The 19,112-nt window shown below is 50.4% G+C and overlaps 1 protein-coding gene across 2 annotated transcripts in view; it reads right to left on the reverse strand.

The window, feature by feature from the left end:
• The window catches only part of Nav2 (neuron navigator 2), a 329,324-nt gene that overhangs the window by 214,127 nt on the left and 96,085 nt on the right, over positions 1-19,112 (reverse strand). For both annotated transcript variants that reach the window (XM_051174388.1, XM_051174387.1), the window contains exon 2: positions 5,283-5,400. In XM_051174388.1, coding sequence (XP_051030345.1) covers positions 5,283-5,400 — 118 coding nt within the window. The remainder of the gene's footprint in view (positions 1-5,282; positions 5,401-19,112) is intronic.

Raw genomic sequence — 19,112 nt, forward strand, 5'->3', positions numbered from 1 at the left:
CTTCCCAGGGTACCATGTCAGAGGCCAGGATACCCATCTACCCCTTATCAGGGCTGCGATTCTGATCATGTGGCTTATGATAGGGACTGATAATCCCGCTCCACAGCCTAGGGTTCCTCTCCCATGCTACCTCTGTTTGCGTGATCCATAAAAGATAAAAACCTAGGTGCTGTGGAGGAGAGAGATGCTAGCCCCGCCCTCGCCAAGCCTTCTCCAGCTGTGGGCCACGCTGGGGATTCGCCAGGAAGATGCAGCAGTACTTATCGGTGACGGCATTCTTCCTCCTGGGAAGTCCAGCTCCCTCTTCTCCGCTGCTGGGCTTAGTTTTAAATTTCCTACTCATTATGACTATAGTCCATATGTTACTCTATTGTTGCAATCCACTAGTAGCATCAATTCACTCCGACACCCCGGGTTTGACTGTTACTTGCAGCCCGGGAGACCAGAAGTGAGTGGTCCTTAAGAAACGCTAAGAGATTCTGCTCAGTGAACACATGTATCCCCCGCAGTCACCAAGGCCAGAGGCGGACATTTAATTTCCACCGCGGCTGTGTGTGGAGGTGAGGCTGATGTGGGGTGATTTAGCCTCCAGGACAAAGCCTTCATGGACAGCGTAAGAGAGGCTCTGGGGAGCCTTCTATCCATCCCTTCCGCCATGCCCGGCTTTCAGGGAGTGAATGAAACTCTTACCCCTTAGTCCTCTCAGCTTTTTCTGGAGCTCACTATGCGCCAGCCCCAGATCTAGAGAGGACGAAGGCCAAGACCATAGTAGGTGGAATGATGGAGGTCCCTGCAGTTGTGGCTGGGCAGCCAGGGGAAGCATCAGAGCATGAGTAGGATCACACCAGCCCAAGGGTAGCCACAGAAGTCCAGCACATTACACGTGTGGCCCAGTGGGGCGCTAGTTCTGGAAAGCTGCAGTGTAGATACACAGATGCACACGTCGGTGTCCATATACAAATGCCGTCTATACTTTCTCATAATGAGCATACAAAAGGGGGAAACACTCAATTCATAATTCAAGAGGAGGAATGCTGGATAGTCCACACCAAAGTCAGAGAGTGTTGCGCCTCTCCCATCAGGAGATTCACCGTAGGGTAATGGTGAGTGCTAGCCTATGGTGGCATACTTTAAATCCCAGCACCCTGGGGGCAGAGGCAGGGGGATCTCTTGGGAGTTTCAGGCCAGCCCGGTCTATATAGTGGGTTCCAGGCTAGCCAGTGCTACATAGTAAGACCCTGTCTCAACATACAAAACAAAACAAAGAAAGTTCCCCACGGGCTCACATGTCTGAACACTTGGTCCCCAGCTGGTGCATTGCTGGGGAAGGTTGTAGAACTCTTAGGAGGTGGAGCCTTGTTGGAGGAAGTGTGTGTGTGTGTGTGTGTGTGTGTGTGTGTGTGGAGGGGGACCTGACCTTTATAGTCCAAGACTGCTTTCTGTTTTCCTTTTCTTGCCAAATATGGACGCAGTTTGAGCAGCCAGCCCGCTGCTCCCGCCACACCTTCCGTGACATGATGGGCCGTATCTTTCTGCAACTGTAAGCCAAAATAACCCGCTTCTCCCTTCGGTAGCCTTTGTCAAGTGTCTATCATAGTGACAGGAGAGCCACAGAGACTGGTGGAAATGTGCTGCCTTCCCAGTTCCATCTCGAGGACCTCTGTGCATGCGCAGGGCATAGATGTGAACTCAGGCACGGAGTCGGAGAAACAGTGCGCCAGCACCTGGCCTTCCTTGGGAATCCCCACAGCCAGAGATGCCCTCTTCTGGAGCTTGAGGTGCCTGCCCCAAAGGCTGCTGTTACATGAGGAGCATCCTTCATTTGAGAACCTGAAATCCAAACTGCTCCAGGAGCTGGAACTTTCAAGCACCACGCACGTACAAAGTTCCCCACTATTAACATTTCGTTCCACATACAAAATTATCGAAAACACTGAATAAGGCTATCTTCAAGCTATGTCTACAAAACGTTTATGAAACCTAAGATGTCTTGCTTAGACTTAAAACATTCCCGACATATCACACGTACACAGACATATATCAGAGTCTAAAAACCTGAGATCCAAAACCCACGTAAACCCAAGCCTTTGGATGTGAGAAACGATGTCGGTACTAACCTGAGCCTCCAGAACCACAGGTCAACAGTTTAGTTCAAAACGAGCCATTCATCCATCCGAATAGACTCAGGGAAGCATCCGATGCTCCCGAGGGATCGCTCACCTTTGTAGCAGTGTTTAGCAAACTGACAATACACATCCTACCATGAGCTTCTTTTGAGTCTGTGGTAGGCATGATTAATCAGTTCCGACACTAGACATCATCTTTCCTTGGCCTACTGTTCTAGACAGCTGCTACTGAGTGCTATCCCTGAACACATCAATTTCACATATTTCTTATTTGATCTCTAACTCGCATTTCATGAAACACCCGTAAAGAGCAGAAGGAAAAGGTGGCTGACCCACTTTCAAGTCAGAGGGACAGCTAGGGAGATGGCTCAGTCAGTGAAGTACATGCTGGGCAAATAGGAGAACCTGAGTTCAGATCCCCAGAATCCCACTTAAAAAGCTAGACAGAGGGGCACATGCCTGCAACTCCAGCGTTGGAGAGACAGAGACAGGGGGGTCCCCGAAGTTCACTGGCTAGCCAGTCTAGCTGGATCAAAGATCCTGTCTAATAACCAAAAGCAAATAAACAAAAACCCCACAACAACAACAACAAACCAGAGGTGGAAAGGGCAGGAGAGATGTCTCTGTGGTTAAGAGTGCTCGCTGCTCTTAACAGGAGACCTAACTCTGGGTACCAGAATCACATCCCCTGGCTTATCCTGCTTGTAAGTCCAGTGCCCTCTTCTGACCTCAATGAGCATACTCACATGTGTAAATACACACACGCACACGCACACACACACACACACACACACACCCAATAAAATAAATCAAGGAGAGTAAACAAAGGTGGATTAACTAAGGTACCCTACATCCACGCCTGACCTCCACCAATGCACATGTATACCCATGCACAAACTTAAACTCTCATGCTAACAAGTATATACCCCAAAACAGGCAGACAGACAGACAGACAGACAGACAGACAGACAGAGAGACACCAGTGGGAGGGGGCGGGCAGAGGCAGCAGAAGTACAGTGAGGTCCCACAGATGAGCCATGGACTAAGGCAGAGAAAAGACCCCCACCCCCAGTATTGTCCTGTCTCCATTTTCTCTCTCGCTGACAGCGGAAACCTGGGATGGCTCCAACAGCATCACACAGCAGTCCCACCCCTGGATTAGTTAAAGCAGGCCGGCTGGCAGCTGACTTCAAACCCCAGATCAATCAGATACAGGTTGCTTCAACACAGACGCAGACAAGGTACTACCAGAGCCCCCAGTGAGGTGAGCCCTGGACGTCCACCTCCATCCCCAGGGAGGCACCGAAGTGCCCTGAGCTGCTCAATAAATGGTCATGGATGAAGGCGGTCACTGTGACAGGTAAAAAGTCTCCCACAAGCTCCTCAGCCACACTGAGTGAGCCTCCATTTCCCCATCGGTAAAATGGGAAATCCATTACCCACTTCCTAGGGACGGTGTGTCATTCTGTAAATATGTTTCTCTTATTGGTTAATGAACAAAGCACTGTTGGCCAATAGGAAAGCAAGATAGGCGGGACTAGGAGACAAGGAGGATTCTGGGAGATGTAGTAGAGGAGAGTCAAGATGTAGGGACTTGAGAAGTCCGGACCCTCTATCTGGTAAGATAAGGCCACGTGGAAACACTTAAATTGATAGAAATGGGTTAATATTTAAGACAGAGCTAGACAATAAAAAAAGCTAGTAGCAGGCCAACAGCTTTATATCTAATACAGCATCTCTGTGTGTTATTTGGGGCTGAAGCGGCTGTGGGACCAGGCTGGGGAGAAAACTGCTCATCGTAACAAGTCTACATGAGGTACATGAGTTAGTGTCTTAAAGAATGCGGTGTGTGCAATAATGGAGAGCAGGAGGAAGAGGAGGGATTGGAAGGGAACAGAGTTTAGGTGTCCCCAGCACGATGCGTGCAGTGGTATCTACACTTAGTACAGTCCTCTCACTGGGTGTGAGCAGGACCTGTAACTCCAGCATTATGGAAGACAGGTCATCCGGCTGGGACAATTGCTCCAGAGACCGGCTCGTTTGCTGACACTAAAGAAGTGAGTGAGGAGTCCTGTGTGACGGGAGGTTAAAGAGCAGCTGCTAGGAGGGGATGGCGATCTCCCGCTGGTAGTCAGCAGGAAGCCGGGACCCAGAGCGCCCCAGTCACAAGTGAATGAGCTCTGTCAGTAATTCAAGCAAGCGTGAAAACAAACCCTTTTCCAGCAAGTCCCTACGTGAGGGTGTGACCCTGAACATACTGTGACCATGAAGCTGTGAGACAATGAAGACACAGGTTTTTGTTTGTTTGATTGACTGACTGATTCTTCAAGACAGGGTTTCTCTGGGGAGCACTGGCTGCCCTGGAACTCACTCTGTAGACCACACTCACCCAAACTCACAGATCGGCCTGCCTCTGCCTCCTGAGCACTGGGATTGAAGGCGCGGGCCATCACTGCCAGCTAACACAAGTTCTTTTCGTGGCTGCCTTTGTGAGCCTTGGGAAGCAGCAGTCTGCTGACCCTGTCCCCGATGATGGGCGGGGGGGGGGGGGGGGGGGGCTCATGGCCATATCTTCTCTATGTCATGACTTACCTGGCGGCCAGGGGACTCAGTTATGCATGCCCAAGTTTCCCTTTTAAAGCAAGCGTGCCAAGCCCACCTCTCTCTCTTGCTCCTTCTTTCTCTCTCTCTCCCTTGCTCCCTTTCTCTCTCTCTCTCTCTCTCTCTCTCTCTCTCTCTCTCTCTCTCTCCTGCTTTCGGTAGGCCACCAGCTACCCCCCCTTTCTCTCCCCTCTCTCAATAACCTCCACGTGGGCGCTGAGCCTCGTGTGTTTGTGTTTCACAGGCGATAGCTGTAGCAACAGAACAGCAGTGAGGATTGTCTATAAGTCGCAAGAGAAAGGCAGCGCTAGGGATGGAACCTGTGGCTCACATGCTAGCTGAGCATCCTTCCAAGCAAGCTATACCCCCAGCCCTGCTGAGTTTCAACAGAAACAGCAAGCTGGGCTCCACACAACCAGAATCGGAAGAAAAATCAAGGGAATGGTCAACATGCGGGGCAGGGCTTGTCAGCGTTCCAATTTCCATGGCTCACTGGACCTTTCCGGACTGGTTTTCCTGTAACCCACTAGCCTTCAGAGAGAAATATGAGCTTACCTACAACCTGGATGATCTGGGCCAGGAGCACGCCGTCGGTCACATCTTGCTGGAGGTCCTTGATGAGGCGTTTGTGGCCAGATTTGGCGAGGTAATGATTGGCCCAATCGGTGTAGATCTACAAGAAAAGCACACAGGTGACTTCAGAAATCTGGGAAGAGCCCACTATAGGGCCAGAGGTAACTGCTGGGGCCCATGCTTGGGTGCCACAGTCCCTGCCTCGCTGGCACTGTTGAGCTAGCGAACTCCGGAGCTGCCAGAGGCATTAACATTCAGTGCATTGTCCCGTGGAGGCGTTCAGCAGGCTGCAACAGTCCTGTCTATTGACAAAGCTGTGTCAGAGCCTAGGGAAAAGCTAAAGAGAGCATCAAAATGTGCAGAGTCCTGAATAGGCCGGGGGACAGTTTGTTGGCGACGGCTTTGCGACACGGTAGCTCTGAACACAAGTGGGGCCGCTCCCATCCCTTCTCATACTTTTTATTTTATGGAGAAAACATATGGGGAGGGTTACCGCCCAATGGGCATCTTCGAACGGGCCATTATAGGGCAAGGAGGGCTATTGAGGGAACAGAGTTCTCAGGAGCCTGGCTCCCTTGTGAAGCAGCCAAGAGGGAAAGACAGAGCCCTGCCTCCACACACGTGGAAGTGGAAGAAACTATGGCCTCACCACCATTGAAGATTTAACCAGGTTAATTAAAAGCCAGCCACCGTGTTCACTGACAGGACTCTACAAATAAAAACCAGCCAACTCCAGCACCTGCTGTGGGCCTTTTTTTCCCTGGAGGGATAAATGTAAAACCTTATAAAGGTTCAGCTACGGAAGTATGAGTGTCCCAACATCTAACTTGGAGAACCGGTGAATTTATTGGGCTACAGAACACTGTGACCTCAAAGCAGCCACAACTGTGATAAGGCTCATCTCAGCGTGATGGCCACTTCCCCATAGCTGCAAAGATGCCATCTCGTCTTCGGTTAACTTTCTGCAGATTATACTACACTTTAGCATCTCCTCTGGCCAGGGAGCCACAGGCAATCACGACAGGAAGTTAAATTGGGGAGCAGCTAGAATCTCAGTGGAGGGGTCCAATGTTCCCCTGTCCCCACTCCATCTAGGGACGACTTCAGCAAGCAGTAGCAGAGCCCATCTTGTGGGGCTTCTGTGAGTAGTCACGGGCTGCTTGAGAGGAGGATGGCTGTTGTGCTCAGGGGAGCACTCTACAACATCTTTAAGTACATCCATGTGCACAGTGGACCAGAAGGCAAAAGCTAGGTGGTCCATGGGAGCACAGATCCCTTGGGGAGCTCTTCTACATCACAGACTCATCAGAGCAAAGGGACATTTTCTTCTAGGTAGGGAAGCCAAGAAAACTCATCCAAAGACAGAAGAGACTCCCCAGATATTTATTTCCCCCAATGACTTTAAGAGCTTTGCTTATTTCTGAGCTTGTATGGGGATGTGGAGTGGGGAATGGATATACAGGCTATGGCAGGTCCCACACCTTTCTTGGTGACATGAGTGGGCTGCTCAAAAGAAAGGACAACGCCCTCCCAAAAGATCAGAAGCAACAGGTTCATATCTAAGCCTTCTCCTTCCTCTGGTGGACCTCAGCAATAATTCAAAAAAGCTTACAGAGTAGAAGAACCTCAACTGCCACTGGCCTCTGCCCTCCAGCCTTGACCAGAGGAAGTCTCACTTTGTTGGAGGTGCTGTTCCCAAGGCTTCTGAGGAAAACTGTGGCTAGGCAGCATCTCCAGCTGCTCAACCCCAGGACGGTGAGACACAACAAGACTGCACATTCTTGTTTAGAGGTGAAAGAAGCCACTTCTACCACTCACTAGACATTCACTCCAGCTTCCATTGTGGAGACCAGAGGCGCATAGGAGCCTTCTGTGTAACAGCTTGGGTACCAGCTCTTACATCTATGTGTGACCCCTCTGCCCACTGCCAAGTTATCCAAGGTCAGAGAAAGAGAGAGAGCTGTTAAACAGAGTCCTTTCACTTTCTTGGTCTTTGTTTTGAGTTAGAACTTAGATAGCTAAGGCTGGACTCAAGCTGTCTATGTAGACCAGGATGACCTTGAACTTCTAACCCTCCTGCTCAGTGGTGAGATGGCAATCGTGCATCATGTTGCTGTTATACTGTTCTTGGAAGCAAACGCAGGGCTTCATAAACGCTAGGCGAGCACTCTACCAATTGAGCTACATTTCCAGGCTCATCTCTAACTCATACAATTCATATAATTCATAAAATTCTATTCAATAAACTTAGCGAAAGCAAAGGAATCAAAACACCACAGTGGCAGCTAAAATGGGCAAACTGAAATTTAACCAGTTAATAAATTAAATTATTCAGAGGAGAGATGAAGAAAAATATGAAAAGGAACGGAGACAGACCCGGGTTCCAGTCCCAGTTATGAAAGCAGCTCTACGGAAGAGATCTGGGTCTGTTTAGTTCAGTGATGCTCCCCAAGTTAGTACAATAGCACAGTATGCCTCAACATCCCAGGGTGGACAGATGGCTGGTTACCTGGTTGACTACAGGGAACCACCAAAGCTAGCTAGCTGAAAAGTTTTCTTATCTGTGTGATGGGACCCGCACTGTGCTTCCCAGCTATGGTGAGGACAGAATCAGCCAATGCACTGGGAGGCAAGTTCTGGTTTTTGTTTTGAGATGAAGTCTCTCTACATAGCCCTGGCTGTCCTGGAACTCACCCTGTAGAGCAGACTAGCCTTGACTTCACAGACATCTGCCTGCCTCTATCTCTCGAGTGCTAGGATTAAAAGTGTTCACCATAATACCCAGCTGAAGATAAGTTCGTATTCCAAAGTTGGAGCATAACAAAGCTCAGCCCAGACACGTGCTACCTATGTGAACTCATCCAATCCTTTACAGTGTCTGCATTCTGTGGCATAGACGAGATTGTGGTAGCCACGGTCAGTGGAGAAAACTGTAGAAAGGTAAAATACTTTATTCAGGGTCATCATACGCGACAGAGCCAGGAGAGGAGCCTGCTCTGAGTTGTTCCAGCCTTCCCTACAGATTCTTCCACACTGCTTCTCTGCATAAAGTCTATGTTAGGTCATTCGTCCCCAGGGACACCTCTAGGCCCCTTCCTCTATTTAGTTACATTGAAAGAATCAAACTTTTAAAAACACGCTCAAAGCTGGCTTTTTGCCTTGCCGTCTGTAATGCTATTGAGCAAGTCACCCAACCTCTCCGAGTTTCCATTTAGTTATCAAAGCTGAAAACTTGAACTGATGGGAGATGTCATTCTGTATATGTTTCTCATACTGGTTAATAATAAAGCACCATTGGCCAATAGGAAAGGAAGATAGGAGAGACAAGGAGGAAATAGGAAGTAGTAAGGAGGAGTCAAGATGGAAAGTCTGGAGAGATCTGGACGCCAGCCGCCTCCCCGGTAAGAGAAGGTCATGTGAAAATACATAGATCAGCAGAAATGGGTTAATACTTAAGACAAAGCTAGCCAATAAGAAACTAGTACCTGGCCAACAGTATAATATCAAATACAGAGTCTCTGTGTATTATTTGGGGCTGGCGCGGCAGCAGGACAAGACCAGCGGCGGCAGGCAGAAAAACCGTACTCGTTACATTGAACTACATCCAAGATAAACCTTTCTTCTTTTACGTTGACTTGACTCAGGTATTTTGTCACAGTGATGGAAAGCTGACTGGCACACTGGCCAGCCAAGAAGGGCAATGACTACAAGAGTCTCTCACATCGCAGAGGCATGACATGGGCCATGTGGGAGGCGCCACTGTATAAGAGAGAAATTTAAAGCCGTGTGCCCAAGCACTCAGCACTGAGCGAGAAGCAGAACTCAGTCAGGACTCTGGTGAGTAAGTGGCCCGCCCGCCTTTGTCCCTCCCTAGGTGGCTCCAGCTCTTTCAAGTAGGCGTGCTGTTTAGAAGGCCAAGCCTTTATGTGAGTCCACACATTCTATCTGGAAGCCAGGGCCAAGCTGCCTTCTTCTTTCTAAGAGTTTACACATGCGTGCAGGCATACATTCATGCACGCACTCACAGGGTGAGTCCGTGACCATCGTGATGAGGGGCAACAGGTAGACAGGTATGACACAGGAGCAGTAGCTGAGGTCAGAGGCAGACACTATGCTTGGCATGGACATCTGAAACCTCAAAGCCCACCCCCAGTGACACATGCCCTCCGACAAGGCCACGCCTCTCAGTCCTTCCCAAGAGTTTACAGTTTTAGCAACTAGGGGCCAAGCATTCAAATGTATGAGCCTATGGGGGCCGTTCTCATTCCAAGCACCTCACTCGGCTTCATCACCCGTAAAGTGGGGACTATATGGAACATATTATAAGGCGGTGCTGGCAAGTCACGGCCCGGACAGATGCCAGCTGGGCACCTGTTGGTGTTAGCAAAGTTCGTGGGACACAGCCGCATCCTTCTGTGGTCTCTGGCTGCTTTCTTGCCTCTAAGGCAATGCTGAGCAGTTATGACAGAGACCTCTGGCCCATAAAACCTCAAATATTTGCATCTGACTCTTCCTAGCCGTCTGCCAGTCTGTGCTCCCAAGAGCAAGCGTGTTGACACGCCAGCACGGAGGGAGCAAGCAAGCACTCAGCGGCGATGCCTCCAGTCCATCGCAGGAAAACTCATCAGGTCTGCTGTCTGCACGCTGCTGCTGCTTGCCCCTCTTGGGGCTCCCTGGCTCAACTCCAGGGCCTGCCCGTCCATGAAATCATTCTTAAGTTTCCTGATCCAACCCTCAAGGTCCCAGCGCCAGATGTGGGCAGCCACCAGATCTGGCCCATCTTCGCATGTCTGGCAGAGCCTCTCAGAGAAGCTGGCACATAGCAGGAGGCCATTATGTGCTGGCTGGGTCAAGCTGAGTGGAATGAAAAAGAACAGGTCTTGGGGAAATGATTATCCGTGAAAACTAAGGATGTGGGCTCTTGGTGAGTCTTCAAACCAGAATTTCTTTATAAATCAAGAAAGAGCTAAGGGGGCTAGAAAGTTGGCTCAGAGATTAAGAGCACTGGCTGCTCTTCTAGAGGGTGGGGTAGGGAAAGGGGACATTCAATTCCCAGCACCCAAATAACGATACAGCCATCTGCTACTCAACTCCAGTTCCAGGGAATCCAACCCCCTCTTCTGACCTCTGCAGGCCCTGCGTGCAAATAGTGCATACATATACATACGTACATACATATATAGGTAATACACACAGGTACATTAAAAATGCTTCTTTAAGAGATGAGAGTGGGTATAATCGTTACTTTTGGTTGTCAACTTGACTGCATCTGGAATTAACTAAAACCCAAGTAGCTGGTACACCTGTGAGGGATTTTCCTTGATTGAATCACTTGAGGTGGGCAGGTCCACTTCTGACCTGGGCCACGCCTCCTGGTGACACAGAAGAAGGAAGTGTTTGATCTTTGCCTGCCTGTCCTCACTCTCACTGGCAAATTCATTCCTTCACTGGCATTAGAGCCCATTTCTTGTTTTTCAGGATCCCAGCGTTTACTGAAGACTAGCTGAGACATCCTCCTGGACTGAACAACTGCAGGGTTCCTGAACTTTCTATCAGGAGACATCCATTGTTGGAACAGTTGAGCCATATCCTGTAAGTCACTCTAATAAATCTCATGTATGTATGTATGTATGTATGTATAGATGATACATGATAGATAGATAGATAGATAGATAGATAGATAGGATAAATTAATTAAAGGTACACTAGCCCACCCAGGCATGTGGCTCTGGCAGGCCCTGCCCTTCTCTGTTATTCCCTCTTCCTTGCTAAAAACCATTATACTCCCATATCTAGCCACCAAGGTCTATTTCCTCACACGGCCACTTCCTCCTCCTGAGACTGACTTCCAAAGTCCAGCAATCCAAGTATTAAAGATCAGCAATCAAAAGCCAGCCACCCACCCCCACGGCTCACCTAATTAATAAGCCAAATTAAAATTAAACACCCATTCTAACCCGGGATAAATACCCCTTCTCCCTTTTCCTTCATCAGGGCATCCTAGACCATTCTAACACAGACCTCCCCTCCCCCAAAAGACCCCACAAGTCAGAAAGCAGTCTCTTTAACTTTCCTTCCCTGCTTAATAAAGGCTCTCTCTGTGAAAACAGGTGCTAGGGTGTGGTTTGTGCCTAATCCAGGGTCCTGACCCCCACTGTGTGGGGTTCTCCTCCCCTTATTTTATCAGTTCTCTTTCTCTCGAGAACCTTGACTAAGAGCAACAAAATTAGCTATCCCACTCAACAGCCATCGGGGCAATCTGACATGGATCCTTGATAATTTGGAATTTCCCCTCCTCTCCCATCCCTAGCTCTTGGCTTCGGAAGACATGAACCACTCAGATTTATTTTTAAAGTCAGCTGCCACAGGCCAAGAAGTGTGGCCATAAACTCAGCCGCATCCCGCTTTGCTTGACGTCTCAATCACTCAAGTTACGCAGGCTTCCGAGGCTCACTGTGCTGACTAGTTTTTATGTCAGCTTGACACAGCTAGAGTCATCCGAGAGAAGGGAACCTCAATGTCTCTGTAAGATCTGGCTGTCGGCAGGCCAGCTTGTAGGGCGTTTTCCTTATTAGCGATTGATGAGGGAGGGCCAGCATTGTGGATGGGAACACCCTGGGCTGGCGGTCCTGGGTTCTATAAGGAAAGCAGGTTGAACAGCCATGGGGAACAAAACAGTAAGCAGCGCCCCTCCAAGGCCTCTGCATTAGTTCCTGTCTCCAGGTTCCCGCTCTGTTTGAGTTCCTGCCCTGGACTTCCTTCAAGATGACCAGTGAGGTTAGAAAAAACCCTTTCCTCCCCAACTTGCTTTTGGTAACGGTGTTTAGTCACAGTCGGAGAACTCCTAACCAGTCATCCCTGCTTCAAGCCAGGGCGAGAGACGGAGGCTTGGGCAGCCAAAGCACGTCGCCAAGGCTCTCAGGCTCTCATTCTCCCAAACTATAAGGACTTGGAGGCCACTGCAGCTATGTGTAGACACTCAGTGATCCTTGTTTGACCCCAAGGGTGTGTGTGTGTGTGTGTGTTTTCAACACAGCACAATTTTAGTGGGAAAGAAAGAGCAAAATCACCATCCCCAGCTGGATTCCAAATCAGCAAACCAGTCCAAGGTAAAGCGACCCCAGCGGTCTCACACTGGTGCCCAGGCAGGCCTTGCCCCTCCACGTCTCTGACCACCACTGTCCCCAACCCCTCTACCCAAAGCTTCGGTGTGCACAGATGTTCCTAGAGAAGCTGCTGTCAAAGTCAATGGGGGCGGAGGTGGAAGGCCCGGGCAGCAAATGGAGGCTTTCTACAGACCCTGGCAGGACTCCAGAGTGCCAAGTTCACTTGCCTCTCGCTCCACATCAGCCTCTGCCATGGGAGTTGAAACCCAGTGGATTTGGGAGTTGATAACCAGTGGAAGTAAAGGGTCTGATTACCAGACGATACCGTGCTGAACCAAGGGGGCAGGGCGATAATGTCTCCAAGTGTGGACTGCAATTAGGTCTCAAATGAGGGGAGGCCATTCTGTAATGCGGAATCCCACGGGGGGGGGGGGGGAGACAGCGCCAGAGCTGGAATGGAGGCATAGAATGCAGGCCGGAAATACAGGCTGGGGCTTCAGACAGAAGGCAGGGTGACACGCGCATTTTTGCATTGCCTGGAGAAAAGAGAGGCCCAGCACAGAGAAGCAAATTCGTCTATTTGGGGCTGCACAGCAGCTGGGCCAGAAGACCAGCTCCGCTCCTGAGTGAGATGTTTACCGCTGGCCACTTCTGCCCGGGGTCCTCAGAGCACCCCGATGCCCAGCCTCTACTCAGGGACTCTAGGCTCTCAAAGGGAACGTCTGCGTGGACTAGGCTGAGCTACCTGTAGCCTTCCCAGTTGGGGGTCCTTTGGTGGATCTTGTCCCCCGTGGGCCTCAGTGTCTCTCACAGTGCAGCCGCCACACAGGTGCTTTAGATAGGGGATGAGATCACGTATGTAACCAGCTAACACGGTGTCAGCATCTGGCACTCAGTACTAAAAGCAAAGCCGTTGTGAATACTCAAGTCAGACGCTGAGATGCAGAGGAAATGTCATTTCCGGTGGCAGAAAGAGGCCACTCTTCTTGCAGCCTCACGTTGTTTTAGTGATTCAGTTGGCGATCGTTCCGAAGAGGAAACGTCGAGAACTGTTAACAGGGCCTGCTTTTAATTGCCACAGCTTCCCCTTTTCTTGGCTGCCCAGGGGCATCGCTCTGAACACGAGGCGGTTGTGCGGTACCCGGGGATGCCCCCAGGGCCCTCTTACTCAGATGGACTCTCCTTAAAAGGCGGATAGTCTTTGAATACCAGGCATCTCTAGCAGCCTGGTAGTTTAGGAGCCCAGAGCCCCAGAAGTGGGGAAGCAGAAGCAGGAAGAGAAGTTGAAGCTAGCCTGGACTATATATATAGTGGCCTATCCAGAAAAATAAATAACAGGAACTGTTCAGTGTCCTGACATGACTTGGCCTCAAGGAAAGCATGTAGGCGGGGAGACCTTTGTGCTGATTTCAAGTTAGAAGGGCTTAGCTCCCCTCACGAGGGGACCCCGCCGCCACAAAGCTGTGCTGCAGACGACTGAGAGGTGCTGCACCCCATCGCTGGACTTGAGCACAGGTGTACCCTACTGCCGGGCTCTGCTCCTGGAGCTCGCTTTCAGCAGAGCCGGCAGGTAGCGTGGGTGTGGACCCCTGCGCAGACTCAGAAGGCGGCAGCAGGTATAGGGGCCACCCACTGGCTCCTCCCTTGCATCTGCAGCAATCTTGCCTGCATCACCACCGAATAAATTTACTCCCTGACACCCACCACCAAGAATGCCTTCCTACCCAAGAAAGGCAGAAACACTTCCCAAAACCCTAACCAGTGTGGGGCGCTGCCCTGACTACCGAATGCAAGCTGACTGAAAATGTCTTCTAGAGCCAAGGCCACCGGGTTTCGTACATGCCTCAACGGCTTCCTAGCAGGGTGATTCCCCCATAGAGTAACTAATTTAGGCTAATTGAGTCTCAGTTTTCTTACCAGTAGAGTGGGTTGACTCCTTATTTGGGTTACTGTGGGGTCACGAGAACATGTCCTGGTTCCTGTTTCCTGGTGTCGGCTGACTACGCTCCTCTCTGTGAGCATAACGGCTAGGAAGGACGTGGATGGCGCAGCATACGGGCACTTGGCAAGCAAGGGAGGCCTTTGTTCTCATCTTGAATTTGAGGAAGGTAGCATTTCTCCCAAACTGACATACTAAGAGCTTGTGACAGTGAATCTTTATTGTCAGCTCCGTTGGTTTGGAGTCAACTGCTAGAAGCCTGTGAAGGTCTTTCCAGAGGGAATTAACTAAGGGAGAAAGACTCACCCTGAATGTGGGCAACACCATCTGCACTAGAATTCTGGACTGGAAAAGGGGGAAGGAAAAAGCAAACTAAGCACCCACATCCGTTTCCCTCTGCTTCCTGGCTGTGGGCGCCATGTGACCCATCCTCACGACTTTCCACGAAGACAAGGTCAAAAACCCTCCTTCCGGGTGGCTTTTTGTTGGGTATTTAGTTGCACTGATGAGAAAAACTACTAGTATAGAAGTCAAGGATTTTCCCAGCATGGAAGAGAGTGGGCAGAGGAGGCCCAAAGGGACTATGCCATTTGTGAAGGGCTCACATTGAATCCACAAGCCCGCAGAGGGCCACGTGTCATGGCAGTGTGGGAAAAGCTGTGAAGGGATGGTTACACAATAGCCATCACAGCACCCCCTGTCCCTGGGAAAGGGGCTGGACATTTGTCACTGGGTCCTGACAGATCTACCTGCACAGGGACAGTGACACATTCCCATGTCACCAAGGAATCAAGCAAATGCAGTTTCACAACATTATCAGGAGAACAAAATAAATATGCCAATATAACTAACACATGGCACCTTTGCGTGCATGGCTGTTCTCAGGGGTGAGGTCGCCCTTGCTCTGTGGGGCCAGGCTGACTTGGGATCCTGTGCAGGGAAGGCTGGGGCTGGGCCTGGGAACAGCCCCAGAGCCACACAATGGCGGCATTGTGCGTTGGGAACGTGAACAAGTTACAGGTGGGTGTGCACGGCAACCCCAGAAGTTTTGAAACCCTGCCTTAGGAAAGAAAGAAAGAAGAGCCAGGCGGCTGAAGGTGTTGGGAGGGACTGGCCACATCTTAAGGATGAGCGCGTAGGAGTCTGCAACCTCCACACCCCGGTTAATCCACACACAATGTCTTACACTCTGCTCTCCCACAGCACCTGATGCTCTGCCACCCATGTGCTAGGGACACAAGCCTCTACACAGGCCTGCTGTGTGCTAGGCATGGCTGTGGTCCTCTGCAACCTTCCCTAGTGGACAGGAAGTCTTCCTGGTTGGCTAGTCCATGCTTTCCAAACATCTAAAAGACTTCCTGGCACACAGCAGGAACTCGCCAAATTGATGTTGAATAAGTGACTGCCCGTGTGTCTCATCGTGGTAACTCCTTATCAGCTTGACTGGGGTCGGGATCACCATGAAAACGTAGGTGTGTGTGTGTGAGTGTGTGTGTGTGTGTGTCGGGATCACCATGAAAACGTAGCGTGTATATGTGTGTCTGTGGTCCTGGATTGAATAATAATGAGACTGATGAGCTGAGTGCCGCATCAATTACTGTTTCCTGACTGTGGATACAATGTGTCCAATTGCCTCCTGCTCCTGTCTCAGTGAGCTGCACCCTCAAAAATGCGAGTCCAAATACTAGCTCTCTCTCTGAAGCTGCTTTTCTCGGGTATTTGGCCATTGCCATGAGAAAATTACCCGATATAAAACCTGAAAAACACCACCACCACCACCAAAACACAGTCTCGAAAGGTCAGGTTCACTCCAGGCTCACACAGCAAAGAGAACTCTGGTTGCGAGGTCTCCACATCTCCTATGGGCCTCCTGGGAAGGGCAAAGAAAGTCACATATGGGTGGATGCTGAAATTCTTACTGGACACTTCTGAATAAAATCAGGTCCCTCGTCAAATGTAGGATGCTGATGTGAGCAAGAAACTCCAGTGGCTCTAAGAGAGCCAGGGTCAGCAGCAAACAGAGCTCCTTCCTCACTGTTCTTGTGGTGTGAAGGGTGGGGTCAAGTCCTTCCAGCAGGGGGCACCAGAGAGCAGCTATAGACTAGGGGCACACTCCTCCCTTTAACTTCAATGGACCCATCTGGCAGGGCAGCCACACCCCAGGGTGGTGAGAACCCAGCCCTCTCTGCCTGTCCCGGACTTGGTCAGCTCTGGGACTGACCAGTAACACCCTAAAAAGGACACTGGTGGACTCCAGCCGGATCAGACTGGCTTCCGGGACTTCCTCATCAGGACAGCAGGCGCAGAATGCCGCTTTTCCCTACTGAACTTTTCCGCTATAGGCACGCTTGAACCCCTACATATGGCCTTAAACTTTATACACTGACTTGGACTGAATTCGAGGTAAAATGGGCTTCCGGGAAGAATAAGCCCCTTTCCTTGGAAGTACCTCTAAGACATATGTGGGAGAGGCCAAAATGACGCGGGGAGAGATAACCCGTAAGCCCACCAGGCCACCACTGCTAGGATCAGCCCATTTTTTTTTTTTTTTTTCCTAGAGGGATGGCTTAGCAGTTAAGAGCATTTGTTGCTCTTGCAGAGGACCCAGGTCTGGTTCCCAGCACCCACATGGCAGCTCACAACCACTCTTAACTCCAGCTCCTGGGGGACCCAGGACCCTCTTCCCCGGCCTGCATTGGCTCTCAGTGCCCATCCATGCATGCAGACAAAACATTCATACACATAAAATAGCATTTTTGAATAATTTAAAAAAGAAAGCATGCTTGCTATGTCATGGCTTTGTGGGCCCTCCTCCTTACAATTGCAAAGTCAATTTATGGTTCTACCTAAGTCTGCTTCAGTGCCCATGGCACCTCGGGCCAAGCCACGCTAAATCATATGGTATAAAGCACGCACACACGCGCGTGCACACACACTGAAAACCTCTAACAGCAGAATCCCCCTTTGTTCTGTGGATTTGAGGGGAAGGCTGTCACATGACAGCTGCCTATGGCAACCGAAGAGTTCATTTCTTCCTTCAGGGTCCCTGTCATGCTATTCACGGTGGCCATCTTTCTCAGTGAAGCCACTCCTTGCCTCTGAAGGTATGCTCTCCAGCTCCAGGGCCCCATTTTGGAGTAATTCTGAAGGGTAATCCTGGGTCGGCTCCTTCCCAGGAAGCTGCATTTTACGTTATTTATTTTGAAAACCAAGTTAGATCAAGTATTTGTGCAAACACATTTTACCTGCATGTCCTTATGTACACCGCATGTGTAGTCAGAAAAAAACAAATGCATTAGATCCAGTCAGGAAAATGTATTAGTAGATCCCTTGGAACTGGAGTCACAGATGGATTCTGGAAACGGAACCTGGGTCCTCCGCAAGCACTCTTAACCACTGAGCCGCCCGGTTAGCCCCTTCAGTTTAAGTCACAACATCCTTTCTTGAACTGAGAGGCTTGATGCTGAGGCTCTGTCACCTTAGGCGAATCTCAGCTCCATGAGCCTCAGCTTCCCCTTCTGTACAGTGGGATAACAGCCTTAAATCACACTCGGCAAGGGCTGCTTCCTCTCCTGGGACCTTTAATCATGTTCGGTTGCCAGCCCAGCTCTCCAGCCCATAAATGCGGACCGCTCCCTCGTACTTGTCCCTCGCCAGGTGTGCTCGGCTGGAACACCGGCCTCATCCAGGCTCAAGGGGAAGCAAAGTCACAGACTGACCCTGTCAGCTTTTCTCTTTGTCTAACATCCCAGCATATCCTGTAAACAAGGGGCGAGGGGGTGGGTCGTCTGCCTGAGGAGCCTTCTCTAGCCCCTGCCCCTGCAAATGCATGCTCCACGGGGTAAAAACCTGTGTACATCCCTTGCTGGAAAGCCGCAAGCAGCCCGCGTGCAACTCCTAACAGAACTTTTTACTTCCGCCCCAAGGCCAGCAGCTAGGAGCCTGGCTACAGTAAAAGCATCCATCTGAAATCTCGTGCACCACGGAATCCACGGGAAAGTCCACAGTGACTTGCGGGTGGGGGGGTGGGGAGGGGAGGGGAGGGGAGAGAGGGGAATGGAGGGAAGAGAGGGTGCAGGGGAGCACTGGGGAATGAATGCTCAAGTGTATCAGCGTGGGAAAAAAAAGACATCAGTGGAATCGGGATCTGGACGAATGCGTGAGGTAGAAGGCTCTGTTGCCCTCCTGATGAAAATCAGTTATTTCACGTACCTTCATGTACCTTAAGTCAGTCACAGGAGAGGTGCCTGGAAGGCACACTCTACTGAGACGCACTTTCCAGGTGTTACCTGAAGTCAAAAGCAGTTTTAAAATGAGCTGTGTAAAAATCTTTTCTGAGAACTTTGGGAACTGGCTCTCTTAGACATGCTAAAAATCTTGAACGCTTACAACTAAATTACATTTTAAAGTGGCAATGAATACTCCGAACGCATTGTTACCTAATTATTTCGCTGCCACTTACTGGTTCCGAAGCGCCTGGGGTAAGCCGAAGCCGCTGCTCTCCTGGCTGGGTGGGAGGGGTCGCCCCGAGGGAGCCGGACAGGGCTGCCTGCCAGGCGTTTTCCTTGAGAGCCGAGTGTGGACCCTCAGGGAGTGAACAGAGGTGGGGCAGGAAAAGAAGGATGAGTTATTGTTTTCCGCCTTCCACCCCAAGGGGGAGGTGTGCTTTGTAGGTGGCTAGAAACGCATGAATACGCAAACGCTAGAGAGTCTAAACTACAAGAAAAAAGATTTGCATGAGAATTCAGGGAAGCCGGTGGGATTTGG

This window comes from Phodopus roborovskii, unplaced genomic scaffold (assembly GCF_943737965.1).
Source record: "Phodopus roborovskii unplaced genomic scaffold, PHOROB, whole genome shotgun sequence".
NCBI lineage: Eukaryota > Metazoa > Chordata > Mammalia > Rodentia > Cricetidae > Phodopus > Phodopus roborovskii.